This window comes from Rana temporaria, chromosome 5 (assembly GCF_905171775.1).
Source record: "Rana temporaria chromosome 5, aRanTem1.1, whole genome shotgun sequence".
NCBI lineage: Eukaryota > Metazoa > Chordata > Amphibia > Anura > Ranidae > Rana > Rana temporaria.
This window is the reverse complement of record NC_053493.1, coordinates 287,954,913-287,978,081: the sequence shown is the minus strand read 5'-3', so window position 1 is coordinate 287,978,081 and position 23,169 is coordinate 287,954,913. Positions and strand designations below refer to the sequence as shown.

Here is a 23,169-nt window from a genome sequence, read left to right as displayed (position 1 = left end):
GCTTGTCACTCTGCTGCCCCCACCGCCATCCTCTATGAGGGAATCAGGAAGTGAAGCGCTCCAGCTTCACTGCCCGATTCCCTACAGTGCATGCGCGAGTCGCGCAGCGCCATCTTTACTGATCCCCGTTGTGTTCTGGGAGCAGAGTGTTTCCCAGAACACAACAGCGGGGGTGGAAAGTGATGCACTACCCGCAAACTCCCCGCAGTGAGGACTCCCGGAAGTGGGTGAAAATACCTGTCTTTGACAGGTATCTGCACCCCCCTCCCCCCTGAAAGGTGTCAAATGTGACACCGGAGGGGGGGGGGGGTTTCCGATGAGCGCAAGTTCCACTTTAGGGTGGAGCTCCGCTTTAAATCTCATACCATTTAGAAGCACCACTACCCATTTCTTTGTTTATACACTGGACACAGTGGGTTTGATTTACCAAAACTGCCAAAAATCTGGTGCAGCTCTGCATAGAAGCTTTATACTTTCTGTACAAATAAATATTAAATATTCCATATACATATTTTGAATTCTTGTTTTAGCACATTTTTCCTTTATCTCCCTTGTCGTAAAAAGCCTCTTGTTTACAGAGCTCGTCGTATCTAGTGACTCATTCTATAAAGTAATGGCAAACGGCAAAGCAAGCCTGAAGTCTGAGGCCGCGGACACACGATCGGTTAAACCGATGAGAAAGGTCTGATGGACCGTTTTCATCGGTCCAAACCGATAGTGTGTGGGTGCCATCGGTTATTTATCCATCGGTTAAAAAAAAAAAAAACATACTTGTTTTAAATTTAAAGCGGAGGTTCACCCTAAAAAAATTATCTACCATCCCATCCAGCATACTTGCGTCAGCTACAGTATGCTTTTTTTTTTTTTTGCTGTACTTACCGTTTAATCGTCGATTTTCTTTTCTTCTTCCCGCGGGTGAATACGGGTTTCTATGAAGGGGCGTAGATGATCGACGTGCGGCTACAGCGTGTCACGCTTTCCGAAAATAGCCGGACTAGGACTTGGCTCTTCACGGCGCTATACGGCGCCTGCGCACAGACTAGGAGCTGACTGCGCAGGCGCCGTATATAGCCGAGTCCTAGGTCGGCTATTTTCGGAAAGCGTGACGCGCTGTAGCCGCGCAATCATCTACGCCCCTTCATAGGAACGCCTATTCCCCGCGGGAAGAAGAAAAGAAAATCAACGATTAAACGGCAAGTACAGCAGAAAAAAAAAAAAAAAGCATACTGTAGCTGACGCAAGTATGCTGGATGGGATGGTAGATAATTTTTTTTAGGGTGAACCTCCGCTTTAACCAATAAATTCCTAACTGACAGAAAAAAAACGATCGTTAGTAGGCACGACCATCAGTTAAAAATCCACGTATGCTCAGAATCAAGTCGACGCATGCTTGGAAGCATTGAACTTCGTTTTTTTTTCAGCACGTCGTTGTGTTTTACGTCACCGCGTTCTGACACGATCGGGTTTTTAACCGATGGTGTGTAGGCACGACTGACCATCAGTCAGCTTCATCGGTTAAAAGATGAAAACGGTCCATCAGACCATTCTCATCAGTTTGACCGATCGTGTGTACAGGGCTTGAGAGCTTCTACTGTACTATTATATTAACAGATAAGTTTAAAATTTTATTTAAAAAAGGAATAAAATTATATATTTATTTATTTATTTGTCGGATAACCAATGAATAACGACTTTCATCAGTCTTGCCTACACACCATCAGTCAAAAAATCCGACCGTGTCAAAACGCTGTGACCTAAAACACTACGGCGCGCTGAAAAAAATGAAGTCCAATGCTTCCGAGCATGTGTCGATTGATTCTGAGCATGCGTGGATTTTTCTCAGATAGACTTCCACACATATCATCTTTTTTTTTCATCGTTTTTTTTATTTTAAAACATGTTTTATTTTTTTACACCAATGTTTTTTCAACGGACAAACCGATCGTGTGTACAGGGCTTTAAAGTCTAGACATTTGGTCAACTCTACAACACATTTGGATTTACTAAAGGCAAGTAAACTGTGCACTCTGCAAGGGAATTAGCCCCATAGCTTAGTTAATGAGGGAAAGCTCTTCTGACTTCTATCATCTACTCATGTGCAAGGAAAAATGCTGTTTTTGTTTTATTTTCCTGTATGTTAATGGGTGTTTGTTGCAAAGTGTAGCTTTACCTCATTTACCAAGCTCTGGAGCAAATGCCATAGCAAAGTGCAGTGTCTATTTGCCTTTAGTAAACCAACCCCATGGTGCAGTTTACACACATTGCTCTGCACACTCCACCCATCACACCGCCTACTTACATTATCACATCGGTTAGGGAGTAGTTACACTTTAAAAATATACATATATAGAACAGTGAAATTTATAAAGATAGCAAGGAAGTTCTTGTTAGCAAATTCTTGTGTAAGCCGTCTTCTAAAAACGACACACCCTGTACATTAGTCAGCGACAGGTGCGCTATGAGCGATTTTCTATTCCTGTGTAGAGCTGCAGATAACCGATCTGAATACTACACGCAAAGTAACCTTGACAAGTTCATAAAAGCAACCTATAAAACCACACACCGTGTAAATATTCTGGTTACTGTCATTTGTGTGTACTGGAATGCAAGATCTGTGTGATGAATACTTCAATAAGGAATCCATAGAGGCAACTGTGTCAAATAAAGGTATGAAATAAAAATATGTATTTTAGATGCGATTTAGATGATGGAAAATATAACTTATAAGTTAAAAACCCCAAAAAAGACCGTTTTCAATTTACCACTCCATTAAACTATTTTCACAGTTAAAGAATGCAGCACCAAACCTCAGACAACAGAGGTGCTCAACGAAGCTTAGCTTTCTCATTCAGGCACAGCAGACCTTTTCCTAATCTAAAGAAAAAAAGCCAATATAGTTTGAATGTCCATTTTATGGTTCATTGATTTCTTTTTTTAAAGTGATTGTAAAGTCTAGTTGTTTTAGTTTATAAAAATAACAAATATGTTATACTTGCCTGCTCTGTTGCAGTGGAATTTGTACTGTTTATATATAGTTTGAGAATTAAACATTTAATAATAAAAAATAAATAACAAAGGGTTCACAGAGCACTGTGGGTTATCCATAGACACCAGAGCAGCCTGCTTTTTACCTTCCTTGGTAGAGATCTCTAACTTGACTTTCCAATAAGGTGCGAGTCACTGGTCAAAAAGTTTGAAATTTGATAGTATACTGTATGTATGCTTCAGTATGGCATTTTAGTATTAACAAAAGTGATAAACACATGGGCAAAAAGAAAGCTAGAGTACAACCCACTGGCTGGATATATAAGACTTCATAATATCAATTTAATTTTACCTAAGATCACATTCACATTTGTGCAATCCAAAGCGGTACATTAATTCGCACTGCAGTAAGGCAGTCTGTATTGCAAAATACCAAGAAAAATTTAAATATTTCTTACCTCTGTTTCTGAACATCTGGAATCACTTGCCCCATCTGAAAAATAAGAAAAAATAAAATAAATTTAGACCAAAAATCACACACAAAAAAACATTAAAATTAATGAACATGAATAAACAGCCATACACATAAAAAGAAAAAAAAAAAGAAAAAAATCGGACCTTTTAAAAAAAACTTTGTTTTCAGCTAGTTTTAAAGGGGCTCCTCCGATGGTTACATAGAAATAATAATAAAAAAAAAACACTGTACAATTTTGAAAAATACTGAATAATGTAATTCTCGTACATGCAAGAATCTGCATTTTTTTTATCTCCATCATACATACAACCTATTTAACCTCTAGGCACAAGTGTGATAAATCAAAAAATAAAATGTAGTCAGGATTACAAAAGTTACAATCTTGTCAGTGTCAACCGTCACGGAACATTGGATATATTAAATTCTATGTAAAGTGATTTTTTTTCCATAGAAAAGAGCAGGGGTCTTTAAACTTTTCAGTAAGAGGGCCACATTCCATATATTTTACACATTCATGGGCCAAAATAGAATAGTTTTATAATTCAATGAATAATATGTGAATGACTAAGTCTTGTTTTTTTTCTTAAGTAAGCATGATAGGATTCAGAAAAACTTTCACCAAAAGCACAGTATCCGCTTACATCAGGGTACCCACCAGAGTCAGTCTAAAGCCTGGTACAAACTATGAGATTAGATTATCGGACGAATGATAATCCGTTTTTTGTTTTTTTACATGCTAGTCTCCATATATCGAAAATGAAGAGGTCATTAAAGTTACAAAAATTTGTGGTCTGCCCATACTTCACTTATAGCGTGGTTGTAGTTAGTGTAATGTCAGGGCGGGAGCCAGGAGGCAGAGCAGGTATGGATGGGGGGGATTGAGTCAAGCACGTCATTGATTGCCAGGAACATGGGGATCCTAACAAACCGTGATAAAATTTAACATCGTAGTCTTTGACTAAAATCCCATTTTAGATTTAGTTGCATTTTAGTCATCCTAATTGTTTTTGTCGACAAAAATCTGCAGTACATTTTAGTTGAGTGAAATATCCTATATTTTAGTTGACTTAAATCTCCAATACATTTTAGTAGGCTAAGATCATTTTAGTCAGCTAAACTCTAATGGCATTAGTTAAAATGTAATTGGTTGTAAAAGCACAAAACCTTCTGCGTGCAACAGTCCACCCAGCCCCCTAATACTTATCTTAGTTCTCTTGATCCAGTGATGTCCACGAAAGCCTTGCCTCTCTAGGGACTCGCACTCCTGATTGGCTTTTAGCTGCAGCGGGAGCAATCGGCTCCTGCTGCTGACAATTTAAGTCAGTAAGCCAATTAGGAGAGGGAGGGGGCAGGGCCAAGCCGCAGCTCCATGTGTGAATAGACACACAGAGCCACTCCTCAGGGAAGGGCCTGCTTGTGGCACCCAGAGCAAGCTGCATGCTGTAGGGGGACCTAGCAGGAGCAAGAAGCCAGGAGTGCCAGCGTGGGACCCGAGAAGTAGGACCCAGGCTGCTCTGTGCAAAACCACTGTACAGGTCAGGCAAGTATAACATGTTTTTTATTTAAAACCGTACATAAAACTTTTTCCCCCTCGTTTTGTCTAGGGGAATCGGCTAGTTGTTTTAAAATATGAGCATTACTTACCGTTTACGAGATGCATCTTCTCCGCCGCTTCCGGGTATGGGCTGCGGGACTGGGCGTTCCTATTTTGATTGACAGTCTTCCGAGAGGCTTCCGACGGTCGCATCCATCGCGTCACGATTTTCCGAAAGAAGCCGAACGTCGGTGCGCAGGCGCAGTATAGAGCCGCACCGACTTTCGGCTACTAGTGACGTGATGGATGTGACCGTCGGAAGCCTCTCGGAAGACTGTCAATCAAGAAGGAACGCCCGCTCCCGAAGATCCATACTTGGAAGCGACGGAGAAGATGCATCTCGAAAACGGGTAAGTACTGCTCATATTTTAAAACAACTAGCCGATTCCCCTAGACAAAACGAGCATCCATCTAAGGGGATTTTTTGAAAAACATTTCTTATGGGTGAACTCCCGCTTTAATATCGCTTTGCATTTCTCTAGAATTCCCATACTCCTTAGATACTCCAGGAGTAAAGAAATAAATAAAAATCTGATAACATGTTATTTCTGGTATTAAAGAAGTTTGAATAAACTACAGACACAGATTTAGCCTTTACAGAACGTCATGGTAAAGTCACGCCCTCAAATTTTCATTCCGCTTTCGTTCATTGACGAAAATTGGAATTGTTTTTCGTCATAGTTCTTGTCAATTGGCTATTTTTTGTTTAATTTTCGTCACTGGAAACATGCCCTGATAAAAAGTTATGACAAAAATATTTTCGGCAATGAAATGAACACTGCTAGCAACCAACCAACATGAAGAAAGATCATGCAGCAGTGGGGACCTGACCTTGCCGGCGCAGGTACAGCACTGGTTGTCAGGACACAGGCTTTTCTAGCAACCAACGGGGGTGATCACAGTGCAGCAGGGAAATTTAAACCAAAGCTGTGGGCCAGATGCATTTCTGTAGCAGGCCGCATTTGGCTCATGAGCCATAGTTTGGAAACCCATGGAATAGTAAGGAACTCTTAGGTTAATTTTTTTTGTTGCTAAGGATTTCCTGTTCTAGAGGAACAACTGAACGAGATCATCTACTCAAAGCGAGAGGAAACCCCTCCATGTTGTCACCCTAAAAGATTTCCCCATAGGAAGATTTCTCCTCACTTCCTGTACTGGAGACAATGGTCACCAGGTTGAACGTCCCCAGTGGAAACAAAGACAACAATAAAACAGAGGTTCAAAACATTCCACATCCTATGTTTTGTTCATGTGCGTTTTGCTGTGGGAGGTCCTTGCATTACGCTAACTCTTTGCTAATAATGCATACGAGTATTACAATATCACACGTTGTGAGTATTCAGGTGTATTGATCCTTCAGAGGAGCAGCTGTCTTGGATTATAGGACTGGCCATGCATGACAGGAATAAGTGGAGTAAATTGATGCATCTGACATAATCACTAAGCATGAGCGACATATAAATAGTTCCGTTTGACAACATTGGTTGACGTTACACCACACAGTTTAGGTCTCTGCTTAATATTACTCAATAGCATTAAAAATGACTTTTAAACACATGCATTAAGTACTGATGTGGAAATGTAAAGCTATTATTCAAACATACCTGGCGTGATGACAAAAGCAACACCCTGATCTTTTTTTTTTTTTTTTTTTTTTTTTAACATGAGTTTAAAGGCCACCAAACAAATCATAGAGCAGTTAGACCATACAGGTACATTTCCACCACACCGAGACATAACGTCTGGCTGCAAGGGCCCTTAAAATGAACAATCACATTACACAGGCAGATATCTCCGAGGCCTGAGACCCGCTTATAAATTAAAAAACAAACATTGGACAAAAATAGTAACAAAAAAGTCCACTTAAAGTGGTTGTAAACCCACTTTAAAAAAAAATTAACACCTGCAAGACAAAAGGCATAATGAGCTAGTATGCATCGAAGCCCCCGCTGCAGTGCCTGACACAGCACTGGCCGGCGACATGTCATCCCGGAGTTACTTCCGGGTATCGCGGCTCCGGCGCTGTTATTGGCTGGAACCGCGATGACGTCACTTCTGCGCATGTGCACGGGAGCCGCCAGTGATGGAATGACCTCCTTTAGAAACTACACGATCGCCGTTTCTAAAGTGCACCTGTGCCGCAAGTCTCTATTGTAAATATCTTCTAAACTGTGTAGGATTAGGAGATATTTTTAGCACCTACAGGCAAGCCTTAAAGGATCACTAAAATTTTTTTTTTTTTTAGCTAAATAGCTTCCTTTACCTCACTGCAGTACTGGTTTCATGTCCTCATTGTTCGTTTTTGCTTTGAAGTTGCTGTAATTCTGCTCTGATCTCCACACTTCCTGCTTGTCTGGCTCCTTATGAAAAATCTCATGGCAGCTTTTCACTGTGGTCCAAGCTGTGTGTCTAAAACTCCTCAGAACCAATCAGATTCATTTTAAAAACAAAACACTGCCCTGGATTTGTTTGTTTTTGTTCTGTGGGTCTCTACTTCACAGAAACATGAAACCAGTTTAAAAACGAAAGTGAAACTAGAGGCACATTATATGATTAAATGTAATCATTTTTAAAAGGAATCAGTTTTGTTTCCCCTTTAGTGACCCTTTAATCTAGGCTTACCTGTAGGTAAAAGTGGTTGTACAGGGTGCACAACCACTTTAAAAAAGGGTTAATGCACCCTTACTTAGACCAGCCTTTTTCAACCAGGGTGCCCAGGCACGCTGTGGCGCTTTGAGGTTTCTTCAGGTGTGGCAAAAAATAAATTAATTAATTGTATACAAGCCGGCAGGTGGATGAAGGAGTGTGGAGAATAGGGTGCTCTGGATAACAAGGAGACCTTAAACACTACACGACTGGCTCTTGAGATGTGATCAATCATTAATGTACCACAGCAGCACTTCAGAAGAGGGAAGCACACTATAGGAAAAACAAAGCAGAGAAGAAGGCGCTTTTAAGTCCAGTAATAAAAAAACTTTAATGACAAGGAAGGGTTAAAAACACTTACAAGATGGAAGTGAAATACAGGCCCATCAATAAGTAGTAAAGACTGCTGCAGGTGGAATTTACATTCGACCAGCGGTGGTAAATACTGTCAGGACTAAAACCCTCTTTTTTGAAGAAGGAGCGACTGGGCATGCTCCAAAACATGTACCGCCCACTCTGACGTCACTTCCAGTTGCTTGGATTCCATGCTGGTCCTGACAGAACACCCTCCATCTTGAATCAGAGAGACAGTATTTACCACCGCTGGTCGGCTGGAACTTCCACCTCCAGCCATCTTTACTCCCAGGAGGCATCATGCTGGATGTTATGGATTCATTGATATGACCGTTTTTTCACTTCTAACTTGTGTTTTTAACTCTTCCTGTCATTAAAGAGTTTTATTACTGCACTTATAAGTGCCTTCTTCTCTGCTTTGGCAGGTGGATGAAGACTGCCTTTTAGTTACACAAAGTCACGGGCTTTCATTATGCACCATTACGACTTTCTAAACACTGGCATCCTAACAACCAATGACATCAGTTGATAAGGAGGATGTCTGACGCCTTCACAGCATCCTTGTTTGACCCTTCTGTGCCCCTCCACATCAGCACTGGGGTGACATTAGCTGAATGATGGAGACAAATTGAGGAAGAAGAGAAACATTGCAATGTTAGTCAGTACCAGTGTGCAAAAGTGTATTTGCTTTGGAAGCATAAATCACCTTTAATGTTAGGTGTCCAACATGTGGATGTTGCTGCACCATTAGTTTTTTACATTTTAGAATTGGGTGCGGGTGGGGGAGAAGTTGCGGCTTGGTAAAATAGGATTTTTTGTACTCACCGTAAAATCCTTTTCTCTGAGTCCATGGACGGACACAACTCCTTAAATCTTGACAAGTGGGTTATGTTCCCCGTTTACAGGAGAGGACTAGGCAGAAACATGTTAGATAATTAAATACATGTTACATTAAAGTGGTTGTAAACCCACATTTTTCACTTTTGCCTACACAGTTAAGCATATAATAAGGCTTACCTGTAGGTATAAAGAATATCTCCTAAACCTATACGGTTTAGGAGATATTCCCCTCGCAATGCGCCGCTGCATTGCATTGCAGCGGCGCATGCGCAGGGGGGATCCTCGGCTGAAGGGCCGGCCCCCTGCCGACCCATGCCAGAAAGGAAATCTCCTGCGCGCATGCGCGACGTCATCCTTGCTCCAGCCAATCACAGCACTGGAGAGGCGATACCCGGAAGACACGCAGAGGCTCGGCTCGGCGTAGACCAGGTAAGTTACCTACCTCGTTCTGAGGTAAGTATTTCATAATGAGCCAATATGCTGTGCATATTAGCTCATTATGGCTTTTTCCTTGCAGGTGTAAAAAAAAATTATATGCGGGTTTACAACCGCTTTAACAGAGTTGAACAGCCCTGCCCAGGGGGCAGTCCCTCCAGACATAACCCTCCTCACTGCAGCATGCAGCCTCAGTTCGTAACAAGCAGTACAAACCTAAAAAAGGAGGGGTGGGTGCTGTGTCCGTCCATGGACTCAGAGAAAAGGATTTTACGGTGAGTACAAAAAAAATCCTATTTTCTCTTATCGTCCATGGACGGACACAGCTCCTTAAATCTTGACAAGTGGGATGTCCCCAAGCAGTGTCAAAAACAAGGGGTGGAAAATACATCAGTAAAACCAAATTTAAATTTCACCCCAAAACAAGCAGAGCTCGTCAACGGAGGAGGTGCAACTTTAAACAGCCGCCTGCAAAAACTAGCGGCCGAAAGAAGCATCAGAAGATGCACTCACAGCAACCATGTCAATTCTGGAAAAGGCGTGAACGGACGACCAAGTCACACCTGTGAGACCGACGCATGTCAGAAAAAAAAAAAAAAAAAAACAACAGGAAGCACCAATTGCCCTTTGTGGACCAGACACAAAAGAGAGTCAGATCTCCGAAACGGAGCCGAAGCAGGGTGGTACACCCGCGAAGCGCGTACCACTCCTAAAGTATGAAAGGCAATCTCCGTAGGATGCGCCGGCCGAGGACAGAAGGATGGAAGAACAATGTCCTTATTCCGGCGAAAGGCCGAAACCACCTTCAGAAGAAGGGAAGGTCGCGGGTGCACCACCACCTAATCCTTATGGAGGATCAAGCATGGCGGCTTGTAAGACAAGACCGCCAACTCAGAAACCCCTCTAACAGAGGTAAAGGCCACTAAAGGGGCCACCTTCTGAGATAGTGTCAAGAGAAAATCTCTCTGATGTTTCCAAAAGGAAGGTTCCAGAAGAACCGAGAGCACCAGAGTCAAAACTCATGGGGGGGGGGGGGGGGAAGATGAGCCAAGAGGGGAAAGTATATAGCAAACCCCCTGCACAAACAAGGGATCCACCAGGGAACAGGCCGCAAAAAGGCCACTGAAAGAACACAGCCAAGGCTGAAATCTGCCCCAAACGGTGCTTTAAGCAAATTTTTAGATCCACTCCAAGCTGTAAAAACAGCAGGACCCTGGAAACCGAGTACGTCACTTCATCTCTTCGCACCAAGAGATGTAAGCCTGCCAGGCGCGACGGTAGATCCTCCAGAAGAAGACTACCGTGCCCTCAGCATTGTTGAGATGACTGAGTCGGACAGATCCCGGTCTCTTAAAGCCTGGCTTCCAATAGCCATGTTGAGCAAGTCAGTGACTGTACAACAGGATGAAGTATGGGACCTCGAGACAGAGACCTCCCGCCCTGGCAACCGCAAGCGTACCTCCGCCACCAGGCGCCCCGAGATCGGCGAACCAAGGATGCCGAGGCCAACCTGGAGCGATTAGAATCATCAGATCTCCTAAGCCTCCACACTGTGTAGCAGCCGAGAAAGCAACTACAATGGCGGAACGGTAAAAAATTTGCCGATACAGACCCCACAGGGCCACCAGCGCGACTGACGCGTCTATACCAGATCACTAGACCTGGCCACCAACTTTGACACACTTGCGGTGGAGACGAGCAGCCAGGAGATCCATGCCCTGTGAGGCTCACCTACCTGCAAGTGAGCCGAAACACCCCAAGCACAAAGACCAGTCGCCCTGGTCCAGCATCTGGCGACTCCAGTAGTCTGCCTGCTGGTATACCTAAAGGTAGACCGAAGCCACGGCCATGGCGTTGTCTGGCTGAAACCAGATCGGACGACCTTGCAACCTCCTCTACCACGAGAAGCATAGCCTGATCGCCTAAAATAGTAGGACAATGAATCGTAAACAGGGTCCACAGCACCTGGTAGTCCCAGGCGGTCTCCCACCCAGGCACTAGCCAGGCCCGACCCTGGGTAACTACCGAGACCAGACGAGAGCGGGCACATACAGGGAGGTGTGGCCACAGATCCACGCAAGTCCAGCGACTCAGAGCCGACAGGACCCCCCAGGTGCCCCCACAACCCTTGAGGCTGCCATCCGTCGTAAACACCGACCACTGGAAGGAAGAAACAACTTCCCGGACCAAAGAGTCTGGGATCTCCGTCACCAACTCAGAAAGACTGACTAGGTGGCGCACCGGAATCTGATGAGGATGATGGCCACCTTTGTGCACGGAGCTACCTCCAAATGTTTTAAAGGATGTAACCAGGTTGGAACCACCTACCACATTTGGTGGACATGCCCTAAAAAAGGTCAGAATGTTCTGGATCAGGGTCTACAAATTTTATTTACACCCTTACCCAGTTGAATTAGATTAAATCAGCAAAACAAGCACTTCTGGGAGACAGGGTGGCAGAAGCCTCTAAGGCCCAAAGGCGGCTACTCACTTTCATATCGGCAAAAATTACTATAGCCAGGAATTGGAGATCCGCTACCCTGCCATTTGACCAGCTAAAAAGTAAATTGTCTTGGCCAATGTTGAATGAAAGATTGACGGCACTAGTCCAGGACAAAATAAAGTTATTCCATAAAGTCTGGGATCCATGGTTTGGATATCTCACTAATGACCCCAGGATGCTTGCAACGTAGGCATAGTCTTACATAATGGGCTTCTGGGCGCTGGGCAGTAGCTCCCCCATATCCCCCCCTCCCCAACTCTCCCCTCTTAGCTTTACTTCACCCCCCTATCTTTTCTTTCTTTAAGTTCTCAAGTGCTGGTTTTTATTTTGAGGCGACAGTATCAGTTGATTTATGGGCTTACATTTCATGGACCGTGGATAATTTGGCCCGTTGGGGGTCCGCCCGCATAAAGGGGGTGAGCTGGCCCCCCCCGAGAGAGTGGGGAGCTCTTCCTAGAGGGAGGACCACCAGGTAAGCACAAAACCTTATGATGAGCTTGAGGTCCCCGATATGGGAGACCGATGCAATATTACAATTTTGTTGCCGCTTGGTTTACACCTTAAAGGCTCATTGGACAATGTTGTCAATGCAGGTGTGACCTACGTTACACTAAATGATCGATGTATGGGTCCTTGACTACAATAAATACTGTACAAAAACACGCTGAGATACTTTTGTATTGTCTTTTGAAAATCTTTAATAAACATTATTGAAACTAAAAGAACACAGAGTTGTAAAAGGAAGTATTTTTTTCACCTTAATGCAATTTATGCATTAAGGTGAAAAAACATCTGATAATGCGGTCCCCGAGCCCCCGTTTTACTTACCTGACCCCTTGAAAGTCCTGCGCTCGGTCCCGAGATCTTCTTTGCCGCTCAGCCTGGCCGCTGATTGGCTAGACCGGATGGATTGAGAGCAGCGCAGCCATTGGCTGGCACTGCTGTCAATCACATCCAGTGACGCAGCGCACCAAGGGGCAGGGCCGAGTGATACAGTGAGCGGCTATGGCCGCTCGCTGTGTCACGGGAGCTCGCCCGCAAGGACTCATCACCATGCAAGCTTTTTTTGCATGAAGGTGATGAGTTGTTGAAGGGAGGACCAGAGACAGCAGCTGAGGAACCCCAGAAGTAGTGGATCGGGGCCACTCTGTGCAAAACGAACTGCACAGTGGAGGTAAGTACAACATGTTTGTTATCTTAAAACATTTTTTTTCCTTTAGTGACCCTTTAATTATATACAAAAACCAACACTCCAGCATCCCCGATAAGGAAAATGGAAAAGGCAATTATATCATCTCCTCCTGAGGTTATGTCATAAGGTCTGGAGGTATGAATCACCCCTAATTATATATGACTAGAGCGGATTTTTCAAGCACAAGCCTTGCAAACTTTCTGCAGTACAATCACTCTATTTAACAGACAAAGACACCACTCAAATATTTAACAGAGACTCGTAAAACCCAGATATTCAGTTCTATTACTTCATCAACTTCATCAAAGCAGTGAATTGGCCTTGATCTTTTATTATCTCTTTGAAGAGGGTGGTGGAAGCTACTGTAATACAATGAACCCCACACCCACTAACAAATATATTAAATCTGTAAATGAAGTAATTAACAGTTTTTGACAACACCTAGTAAGCCTGTAGGCTCCTCTTCTTTTCACTTATGGATATCGTGAACCTCCAAGACTGTTTAGTAAATCACAATGATATCATCTCTGAAGGCAGCACATGGCACTACTGCAAGAACTGAGCTGTGCCATATCAGCAGGGGGACTGAATTAAAATTCATGGAAGGTCTGATCGGTAAAATTTTCTTTCAACAGAGGTCCGAAACACATGTTTGTGCGATGTCCTTCCCATCACAACCACCTCATTTTAGATCGATCAATCGATCCTCAGTACCTCCTTAGTCCCCCCCCACCCCCCTTCGTGTCCACTGCCCCCTTCCATCACCACCGGCACCCCAGCTCTGTCCCACAGCTTTGCCCAGCTTCAAACCACCCCCTCTCCCCACAGCACTGCCCCCCTTTACATCACATCTTTCCACCAGCACTTGCCCCCCCTCCACATCACTCCCCAGAGCATTGCTCCCCTTACATCTCGCCCATAGCACTTCCCCGTTCAGATCACCTACTGCCGATACAGATAGAGAGATAGAGAGATGCACACACAATCTCACAAAAAAGTGTGTACACCCCTCACATTTTTCTAAATATTACATCTTTTCATGCGCCAACACTAAAGAATAGACACTTTGCTACAATGTAAAGTAGTGAGTGTACAGCTTGTATAACAGTGTAAATTTGCAGTCCCCTCAAAATAACTCAACACAGCCATTAATGTCTAAACTGCTGGCAACAAAAGTGAGTACACCCCTAAGTGAAAAAGTCCAAATTGGACGCAAAGTGTCAATGTTTTGTGTGGCCACCATTATCTTCCAGCACTGCCTCTAACCCTCTTGGGCATAGAGTTCACCAGAGCTTCACAGGTTGCCACTGCAAGATGCAACCGTCTTCAGTTCCTGCTTGTTCTTGGGGCATTTTCCCTTCAGTTTCGTCTTCAGCAAGTGAAATGCATGTTCATTTAGATTCAGGTCAGGTGATTGACTTGGCCATTGCATAACATTCCACTTCTTTCCCAGTATGTATATGTTGGTTGCTTTCGCAGTATGCTTCGGGTCATTATACATCTAGACTGTGCAGCACCATCCAATGAGTTATGAAGCATTTGGCTGGATATGAGCAGATAACATTGCCAGAAACACTTCAGAATTCATCCTGCTGCTGTTGTCAGCAGTCACATCAATAAATACAAGGGAACCAGTTCCATTGGCAGCCATACATGCCCACGCCATGACACTACCACCACCATGCTTCACTGATGAGGTGGTATGCTTTGGATCATGAACAGTTCCTTTCCTTTTCCATACTCTTCTCATCACTCTGGTACAAGTTGATCTTGGTCTCATCTGTCCATATGATATTGTTTATAGATGTTTTTTTAGATGTTGTTTGGCAAACTAATCTGGTCTTCCTGTTTTTGAGGCTCACCAATGGTTTACATCTTGTGGTGAACCCTCTGTATTCACTCTGGTGAAGTCTTCTCTTGATTGTTGACTTTGACACACATACACCTACCTCCTGGAGAGTGTTCTTGATCTGGCAAACTGTTGTGAAGGGTGTTTTCTTCACCAGGGAAAGAATTCTTTGGTCATCCACCACAGTTGTTTTCCCGTGCTCTTCCGGGTCTTTTGGTGTTGCTGAGCTCACCGGTGCGTTATCCCTTTTTAAGGATGTTACAAACAGTTGATTTGGCCACACCTAATGTTTTTGCCATCTCTCGGATGGGTTTGTTTTATTTTTTTCAGCCCAATGATGGCTTGCTTCATTGATAGTGACAGCTCTTTGGATCTCTTATTGAGAGTTGACAGCAACAGATTCCAAATGCAAATAGCACACTTGAAATTAACTCTGGATCTTTTATCTGCTCCTTGAAAATGGGATAATGAAGGAATAAAAAACACACACCTGGCCATGAAACAGCTGAGCAGCCAATTGTCCCATTACTTTTGGCCCCTTAAAAAGTGGGAGGCACATATACAAACTGTTATAATTCCTACACTGTTCACCTGATTTGGATGTAAATACCCTCAAATTAAAAGCTAAAAGTCTGTAGTTAAAGCACATATTATTTATTTAATTTCAAATATCCGGGCAGTAAACATTGTAACGAATACTTCCTTCTAAGACCCCTTTCACACTGAGGGCAAGAAAAAAATCTAAGCAGTCTGCCAAGTTTGTAACAACATGAAACATTGTAACCAACTTCCTTCTTACCTCAAACTTCTGTGTGTAAATGCAGGCTGTTTAACCACTTAAGGACCGCCTCCTGCACATATACGTTGGCAGAATGGCACGGCTGGGCACATGTACGTACAGGTACGTCCTGTACCAGTACCCAGCCGTGGGTCGCGGGCGCGCTCCCGCGACCCGGTCCAAAGCTCCGGGACCGCGGGACCAGCGGACCCGATCGCCGCTGGAGACCCGCGATCGCTCCCCAGAGCTGAAGAACGGGGAAAGCCGTGTGTAAACAAGGTCCTTTAGCTGCATTTTGGTCCGGGTCTTAAGTGGTTAATGTCTAAATCTTTTCCTGACACTTGTTTCAGTTAAAACCAATATTTTTTGATAGAAAATTACATGGAACCCTCAAACACACATATATATACACACATATATATATATATATTAGCAGAGACCCTAGGGACTAAATTGGCAATAGCAGCAATATTTTACGTCAAACTTTATTTTCCCCAGCAGTCTTTTAAATGCAATTTTTTGGGAAAAAAATAATAAAAAAATAATAAAATAAAACAAAAAACAGTAATGTTAGCCCTTATTTTTTTTTTTTTATGTGAAAAATGATGTTACGCCGCGAGAATCGTGAGAGAATTGTGATCTATCTTCTAAGCAAAAAAAATTGTGATTCTAATTTTTGCCAGAATCGTGCAGCTCTAATATACACACACATATAGTGTGTGTGTGTATGTATATATATGTATATATATGTATATATATATATATATATATATATATATATATATATATATATATATATATATATATATATACATATATATACACACACATATATATACACACACACACACACACACACACACACACATATATATATACACTGATGGGATAGATCACCCATTCTTTTAAAGAGACAGAATCTTGTCGGTTTAGAAGTTTAGCATTAATACATGATGACACAGGATTAAAAACTGTTATACAGTACATTACAGTAGGATGTACCATGTAGTCATAATTGCTCATTATTTATACAAACATACTGTAATTAGAATTCAAGTCAAGCAACTCTTGTTTAAATATTTACCAACTAGATCTATTGACAAAATTACGAGTCGTCAAACAGCAAGATAACGATTTAACTTTGTATATGGTTTCCTGTGATATGTATACTCCATGTCACAGACAGAGGAAGATCTGGTAATTTTAAAATGTCAAATTTAACTTGCATATTTTAACATGGTTACATATTTCACATGCCTAAAGCAATATTAAACCAATAAACAAACAAAAAAGGTTATATTATAATCTGCCTGCAGTTAGGTGTTCTCCCTGTAAATGTACAATATACCGTATATGACGGCATTATAGTATAGAATCATGCTTTTTAAAACAGGGACTGGCAGGAACACCAGGGATGTCACATAAAGGAAGCAATACAAAGAGCAGGATACATTCTCATACAAGTAAATGGTACAGCTGACACAGATCAGGAATATGAAGTGTTGGGTAACTAACACTTTAAAGTGGAGGTTCACCCAAAAAATCAATTTTGAACATTAGATTGGGCCTAATTACGGGAAGCAGAATCGGGTGTTTTGTTTAAAATCAATGCAGTACTTACCGTTTTAGAGATAGATGTTCCCCGTGGCTTCCGGGTATGGGCTTCGGGACTGGGCGTTCCTATTTGATTGACGGCCTTCCGACCGTCGCATACAGCGCGTCACCATTATCCGAAAGTACCAGAACGTTGGTGCGCAGGCGCCGTATAGAGCCGCAGCCGACGTTCGGCAACTCGTGACGCGCTGTATGCGACTGTCAGAAGGCTGTCAATCAATTAGGAACGCCCAGTCCCGAAGACCATACCAGGAAGCAGCGGGAGAACATCTATCTCTAAAACGGTAAGTACTGCATTGATTTTAAACAAAACACCCGATTCTGCTTCCCGTAATTAGGCCCAATCTTAAGTGTAGGGAGTGAATTGCATTCACTGCCCCCTAGTATGATCCATATTAATGGCCCTAACTCAACAGTAGATAAGAAAACGCAATAAGTCAATTTAGATGATCTAAATATCAATGCACAGTCTCTTATGATGTTACCCTATCAGTACGTTTGTACGATTCATGAATTACATTGACTGCCTTTGAAATATAACCATTATCCCCCCGTCTTATTTTTATTTTAGAATATCATTTTAGATTTCCTATATGCCAATGTGACAATATCATGCGGCCTGAAGGTCGTACCTGTTAATGTTCTGCTAATAAAATTCAAGTGAAAAACAAAAATACTCCAATTCTCCCACTGGTGGAGGAGCCCAGCGAGTACCCCTTGGTGTTCAGTATAAAGGCAGCAAGTCACTCCAGCAGCACTCAGAGGAGACCAGTGCTGACTGTATGTAGAGCAAGCTTCTGCAGTGAATTTCTGCATCTCCAGCAGCCCTCTAGGTGTGAGATATGAAGAATTAGATGTAGCCAAGCTGGACCAAAGTAAATAAAAAAAAAATCCTGTAGTTCAGCTTTTAGGTGAAGATTGATCCTAGAGGTAATAGGATCTCTGCAAGCATATGATGAAGTCATGTACTGTCTCTCTGGGATACAAATCAATATACAGGACACATATCTAGTTTCCCACCCTTGAAGGAATATACAGCCAAGAGTGCACTAGATTTATAAGCTGAGTGCTGCAGATAAAGGCCATAGCATAGGGTCAACTAATACGTAGCCACTGGCAGCCATCTGTGTGTCTTTTGGGCTTACGGCAAACCTTATACAACGCATCCAGAAAGTATTCACAGCTTCTCACTTTATCCAAATTTTTATTATGTTACAGCCTCATTCCAAAATGGATTAAATTCATTATTGTCCTCAAAATTCCCCATAATGACAGCGTAAAAGAAGTTTGTTTGAAATCTTTGCAAATTTATTTACAAAATAAATAAATCACATGTACATAAGTATTTACAGCCTTTGCCATGATACTAAAAATTTAGCTCAGGCGCATCCGGTTTCCACTGATCATCCTTGAGATGTTGCTACAACTTGATTGGAGTCCACCTGCATATCAGAGCACAAACCCAGCCATGAAGTCCAAGTAATTGTATCGAGGCACAGAATAATGTCTGCAGCATTGAAGGTCCCAATGAGCACAGTGGCCTCCATCATGCGTACATAGGAGAAGTTTGAAACCTCCAGGCAGGGATGGACTGGCCATTGGGACTACAGGGACTTTCCCGGTGGGCCGATGGCTTAGTGGGCCGGCTTCAGTGACAGCGGACCGCCCCCCCCCCCCCCCTCCGCTCCTCTGTCTCTCCTTTTCTGCAGTGCTCACCTGGGGGGGGGGGGGGAACAGAGAAGTATGGGGGAGGAACAGAGGAGCAGGGGGGATGACAGAGGAGCATGGGGGGACCAGAAGGAGCACAGGGGAGGGGACAGACAGCTGACTCAACAGCTATGGCCTGGGAGTTTCTCACTTCTGCCTAATCTTGTCTCATGGGGGGGGCACCAAACTGATTCTTTGCCCCGGTGAAATAATGTCTAGCTTCCCCACTGGTACTGCCTATAAAAGTACCAGTAACAGACGTTCTACAAATAAAGTAGAACGGCTAGTGGCTAGTGAAGGGGGAGAGGGGGCTTGGGAGGGGGGGGGCACGAGTTGTCCGGCCGCCATAGGAGAGACCTATCAAAGTGGGCCAGTCTGGATAAAGTCCAGGGCCACATTTTTGTCCCAGTCCAGCCCTGCCTCCAGGTCCCTTCATAGAGTGGGTTACCCGGCCAAACTGAGCGATCAGGGGAGAAGGGCCTTAGTCAAGGAGGTGATCAGGAACTTGATGGTCACTCCGACAGAGCTCCATTGTTTCTCTGTGGAGAGAGGAGAACCTTCCAGAAGAATGACCAACTCTGCAGCACTCCACCAATCAGGCCTGTATGATAGAGTGGCCAGACAGAAGCCACTCCTCAGTAAAAAGGCACACGACAGCCCGTCTGGAGTTTGCCAAAAGGCACCTGAAGGACTCTCAAACCATGAGAAACACAATTCTCTGGTCTGATGAAAAACAGATTGAACTATTTGGCCTTAATGGCAAGTGTCATGTCCGGAGGAAACCAGGCACCGCTCATCACCTGGTAAAATACCATCCCTACAGTGAAGCATGGTGGTGTCAGCATCGTGCTGTGTGGATATTTTGAAAGGGCAGGAACGGAGAGACTAGTCAGGATTGAGGAAAAGATGAATGCAGCAATTTACAGAGACATCCTTGGTGAAAACCTGCTCCAGGAGCACTCTGGACCTCAGACTGGGGCAAAGGTTCATCTTCCAACAGGAAAATGACCCAAAGCACATAGCCAAGATAAGAAAAGGAGTGGCTATGGGACAACTCTGAATGTCCTTGAATGGCCCAGCCAGACCCCCGACTTAAAGTGTTTGTGAACCTAGATTAAAGCGGGAGTTCACCCCCAAATCAACTTTCTGACATTAGTTCCAGCATACTGCTAACATCTGCAGTATGCTGGGGTTTTTTGTTTTTTTTCGCTACTTATCGTTTTATGAGCCCTTGTTATCCGGCTCCGAGCGGGGAATCCTGCGGGGAGTAGGCGTTCCTAAGCGAAGAGGAGTTGATTGACCGGCTGCTAAAGCGCGTCGCGGCTTCCGAAAATACCCGAAATGACACTCGGGTGTTTACGGCGCTAACCGGCGCCTGCCGTGTAGAGCTGACTGCGCAGGCGCCGTAAACACCCGAGTGTCACTCTCGGGTATTTTCGAAAGCCGTGACGCGCTTTAGCCGACCGTCAATCAACTCCTCTTCGCTTAGGAACGCCTATACCCGGAAACGATCCCCGCTCGGAGCCAGATAACAAGGGCTCATAAAACGATAAGTAGCGGGGAAAAAAAAACAGCATACTGCAGATGTTAGCAGTATGCTGGAACTAATGTCAGAAAGTTGATTTGGGGGTGAACTCCCGCTTTAAGGCTTACCTGTAGGTGCAACAAATGGCTCCTAAACCTACACGGTTTAGGAGATATTTGTATAAGAAAGACACCGATGTCTACAGCTCATTCGCCATAGACAGCGGTGCACTGAGCGTGCCAATACTAACGGCGATCATGCCGTTAGTGGCGGCACCCATGCGCGGCTCGGGCCAGTCACAGCGCCGGAGCCGCGATATGCGGAAGTGAATGGTGCAGAGATGGCGCAGACGGAGGTGGTGACTGAGCACCGCTGCGGGGGCTTCGATCTCAGGTAAGTACTTCATAATAAGCTAGTATGCACAGAGTGACCCAAAACATTCTCCGCTCCTCCTCTTCTGTGTTTGCCCCCATAACAAGCCCTTTGCTACGGGGGACAGACGCTCGGGCTTGCCCCCGAACCAGGCTGTCTATAGACACACACAGCCTGCCTCAGTCCCACCCCCAGCTCTCTGCTCACAGGATTTGATTGACAGCAGCAGGAGCCAAAGGCCATCTGCAGAGCATTTGAGACCAGAAAAGGGGACAGAGGACCAGCACATGGGCACAGTGCTGAATCCATAAAACATAAGTGTTGGGGGGGGGGGGGTAACAGGCAGTGCAAGGTATTTTACCTTTAAGGCATAGAATGCATTAGGGTAAAAAACCTTTAGCATTAGCAACCACTTTAATTTTTTTCTATATAGTGTAAAAGGTAGGAGCTACACCTTCCCCAAAAATCATTGAAATTCAAGTAAATCTCTTGTAAAACATGCACGTCTAGATTTTTACTTAAGCAGCACCTGTGATGTCATCAGCACATGCGCACTGCATTCTCTATGAATGGGGGGGTGCCATCCATAGAGAGCCATGCCACGTCCGGGACGTCACTGTGGCCTGGCCAGTCATCTGGCCGCTTCCCATATGAAGACCGGGTGAAGATGTATTTCCTGGGCAGTGGTATGCGATGCATACTAGCACATCATGACTTTTGCACGGTTATGCAACACTGTACCCAAATTACATATTTGTTTCTCCCCCACAAATAGAGCTTTCTTTTGGTGGTACTGTATTTAAATCACCACTAGATTTTTTGCTAAATACATGAAAAAATACTAAATATTTTAGAAAAAAAAAACAAAAACCCTGTTATAAAATAGCAAATTTTTTTCCTTCATTAATGTGCAGTAATGAGACACTGAGAATTCTGCACCGATAGGCAGTGATAGGTGGTCACACCAGCTGTGCATGAAGCAGCGGCTCTTGGGCTGCTCAGACCAGAGTAGCAAGTAAAGCCTGTCTGGGGGGATTGAAGCCAAGAACAGGGGGATCCCCTGCAAGGATGGTGTCCACCTCAGGGTCATTGCTATGCCCTCCAGGAGCCAGCGGCTCCTTCTGTAGGGAGTCTCACCGGAAAAGCTCAAAGTAGAACCACAGCCAGTGGGAGGGAGGAGAGAGACACACAGGGAATGCTTAATGCAAAGAGCTCCACTCCACCCCTGTCAGCTTTGCTCCTCCTCTGACCCACCCCTCCTACTGCCCTACAACTTCGCTTCAGACCCACCCACCCTTCACAGTCCCACCCCACCCACGGCAGCAGAAAACGTTCGGGACGCCCGACGGCCACCCGGCAACGATGCGCCCCTTAATTCTAGCCTGTATAGGTCTCCTTTATTTTGCCCCGATGGGGCATATATTTTTTGTAACTTTGTTGCCAATTATGAAAAGATTGGTAAATTTATGAATCAAAGATTAAAGTGGTTCTAAATTTATGAATCAAAGATTTTTTACCTTCATGCATGCTCTCCTTCTGCATATATGGTCCCCCTGGCATAACCTTGGCACATCTCTATTGCCTCCAATCATATGCGCCACAATTGTCTTCTGTACATATTGCCCACTTTTTCCTAAATATGTGCAGCGCTTAAAAAAACTAAATATATACACACACGAAGAGTCTACCACAACAAAACGTGTATAGCAATAATACTCCAGTAACATGAGGAGTCCTCTTAGATAAATTTTCCATTCACCAAAAAAAAAAAAAAAAAAAAAAAAAAAAGCACTTTATGTAAATTCACATTACCAGGTGGAAAGACCACCTAGAACGGATGTTCAGGACATGCTTCAAATGTGATTAATGCTGGGGTTTGATGAGATCTCCACGGAAATATCCAAAATGCATATTGCTCAAAAGGGCACCCAACAAGAATCATAAAATAGGTAAAAAGAAACGCTCATGGTAGCAGAATACCAGTTACTGCTCTTCAATGTAACTCAGCAATGTCAAGCTGTGGCTAAGGGAAAATTGATGATGTCCTGGTTCTATAGAGTGGATCGGTGGAAGATTTGAATCTGAACAATAGAAATATCAAGTTGACATACAACTTCGATTTGAGGGAAATCTCTTTCCTTGATCTTGTAATCTCAATTGAAAGGAAACAGACAACTGCCAACACTCTCTGGTTAGAGTCGAGACATTATCCTAAACCCCTTATTAATGGTATTCCAACAGGGCAGTTTCTGTGAATATGCAGAAACTAACTGCACCTCTGATGAGGATTATAAACTCAA

General features: G+C 43.7%; 1 protein-coding gene across 4 annotated transcripts in view; it reads right to left on the bottom strand.

Moving 5' to 3' along the window:
• The window catches only part of SPIRE1 (spire type actin nucleation factor 1), a 259,646-nt gene that overhangs the window by 207,953 nt on the left and 28,524 nt on the right, over positions 1 to 23,169 (bottom strand). For all 4 annotated transcript variants that reach the window (XM_040353932.1, XM_040353933.1, XM_040353935.1 and 1 more), the window contains exon 2: positions 3,444 to 3,478. In XM_040353932.1, coding sequence (XP_040209866.1) covers positions 3,444 to 3,478 — 35 coding nt within the window. The remainder of the gene's footprint in view (positions 1 to 3,443; positions 3,479 to 23,169) is intronic.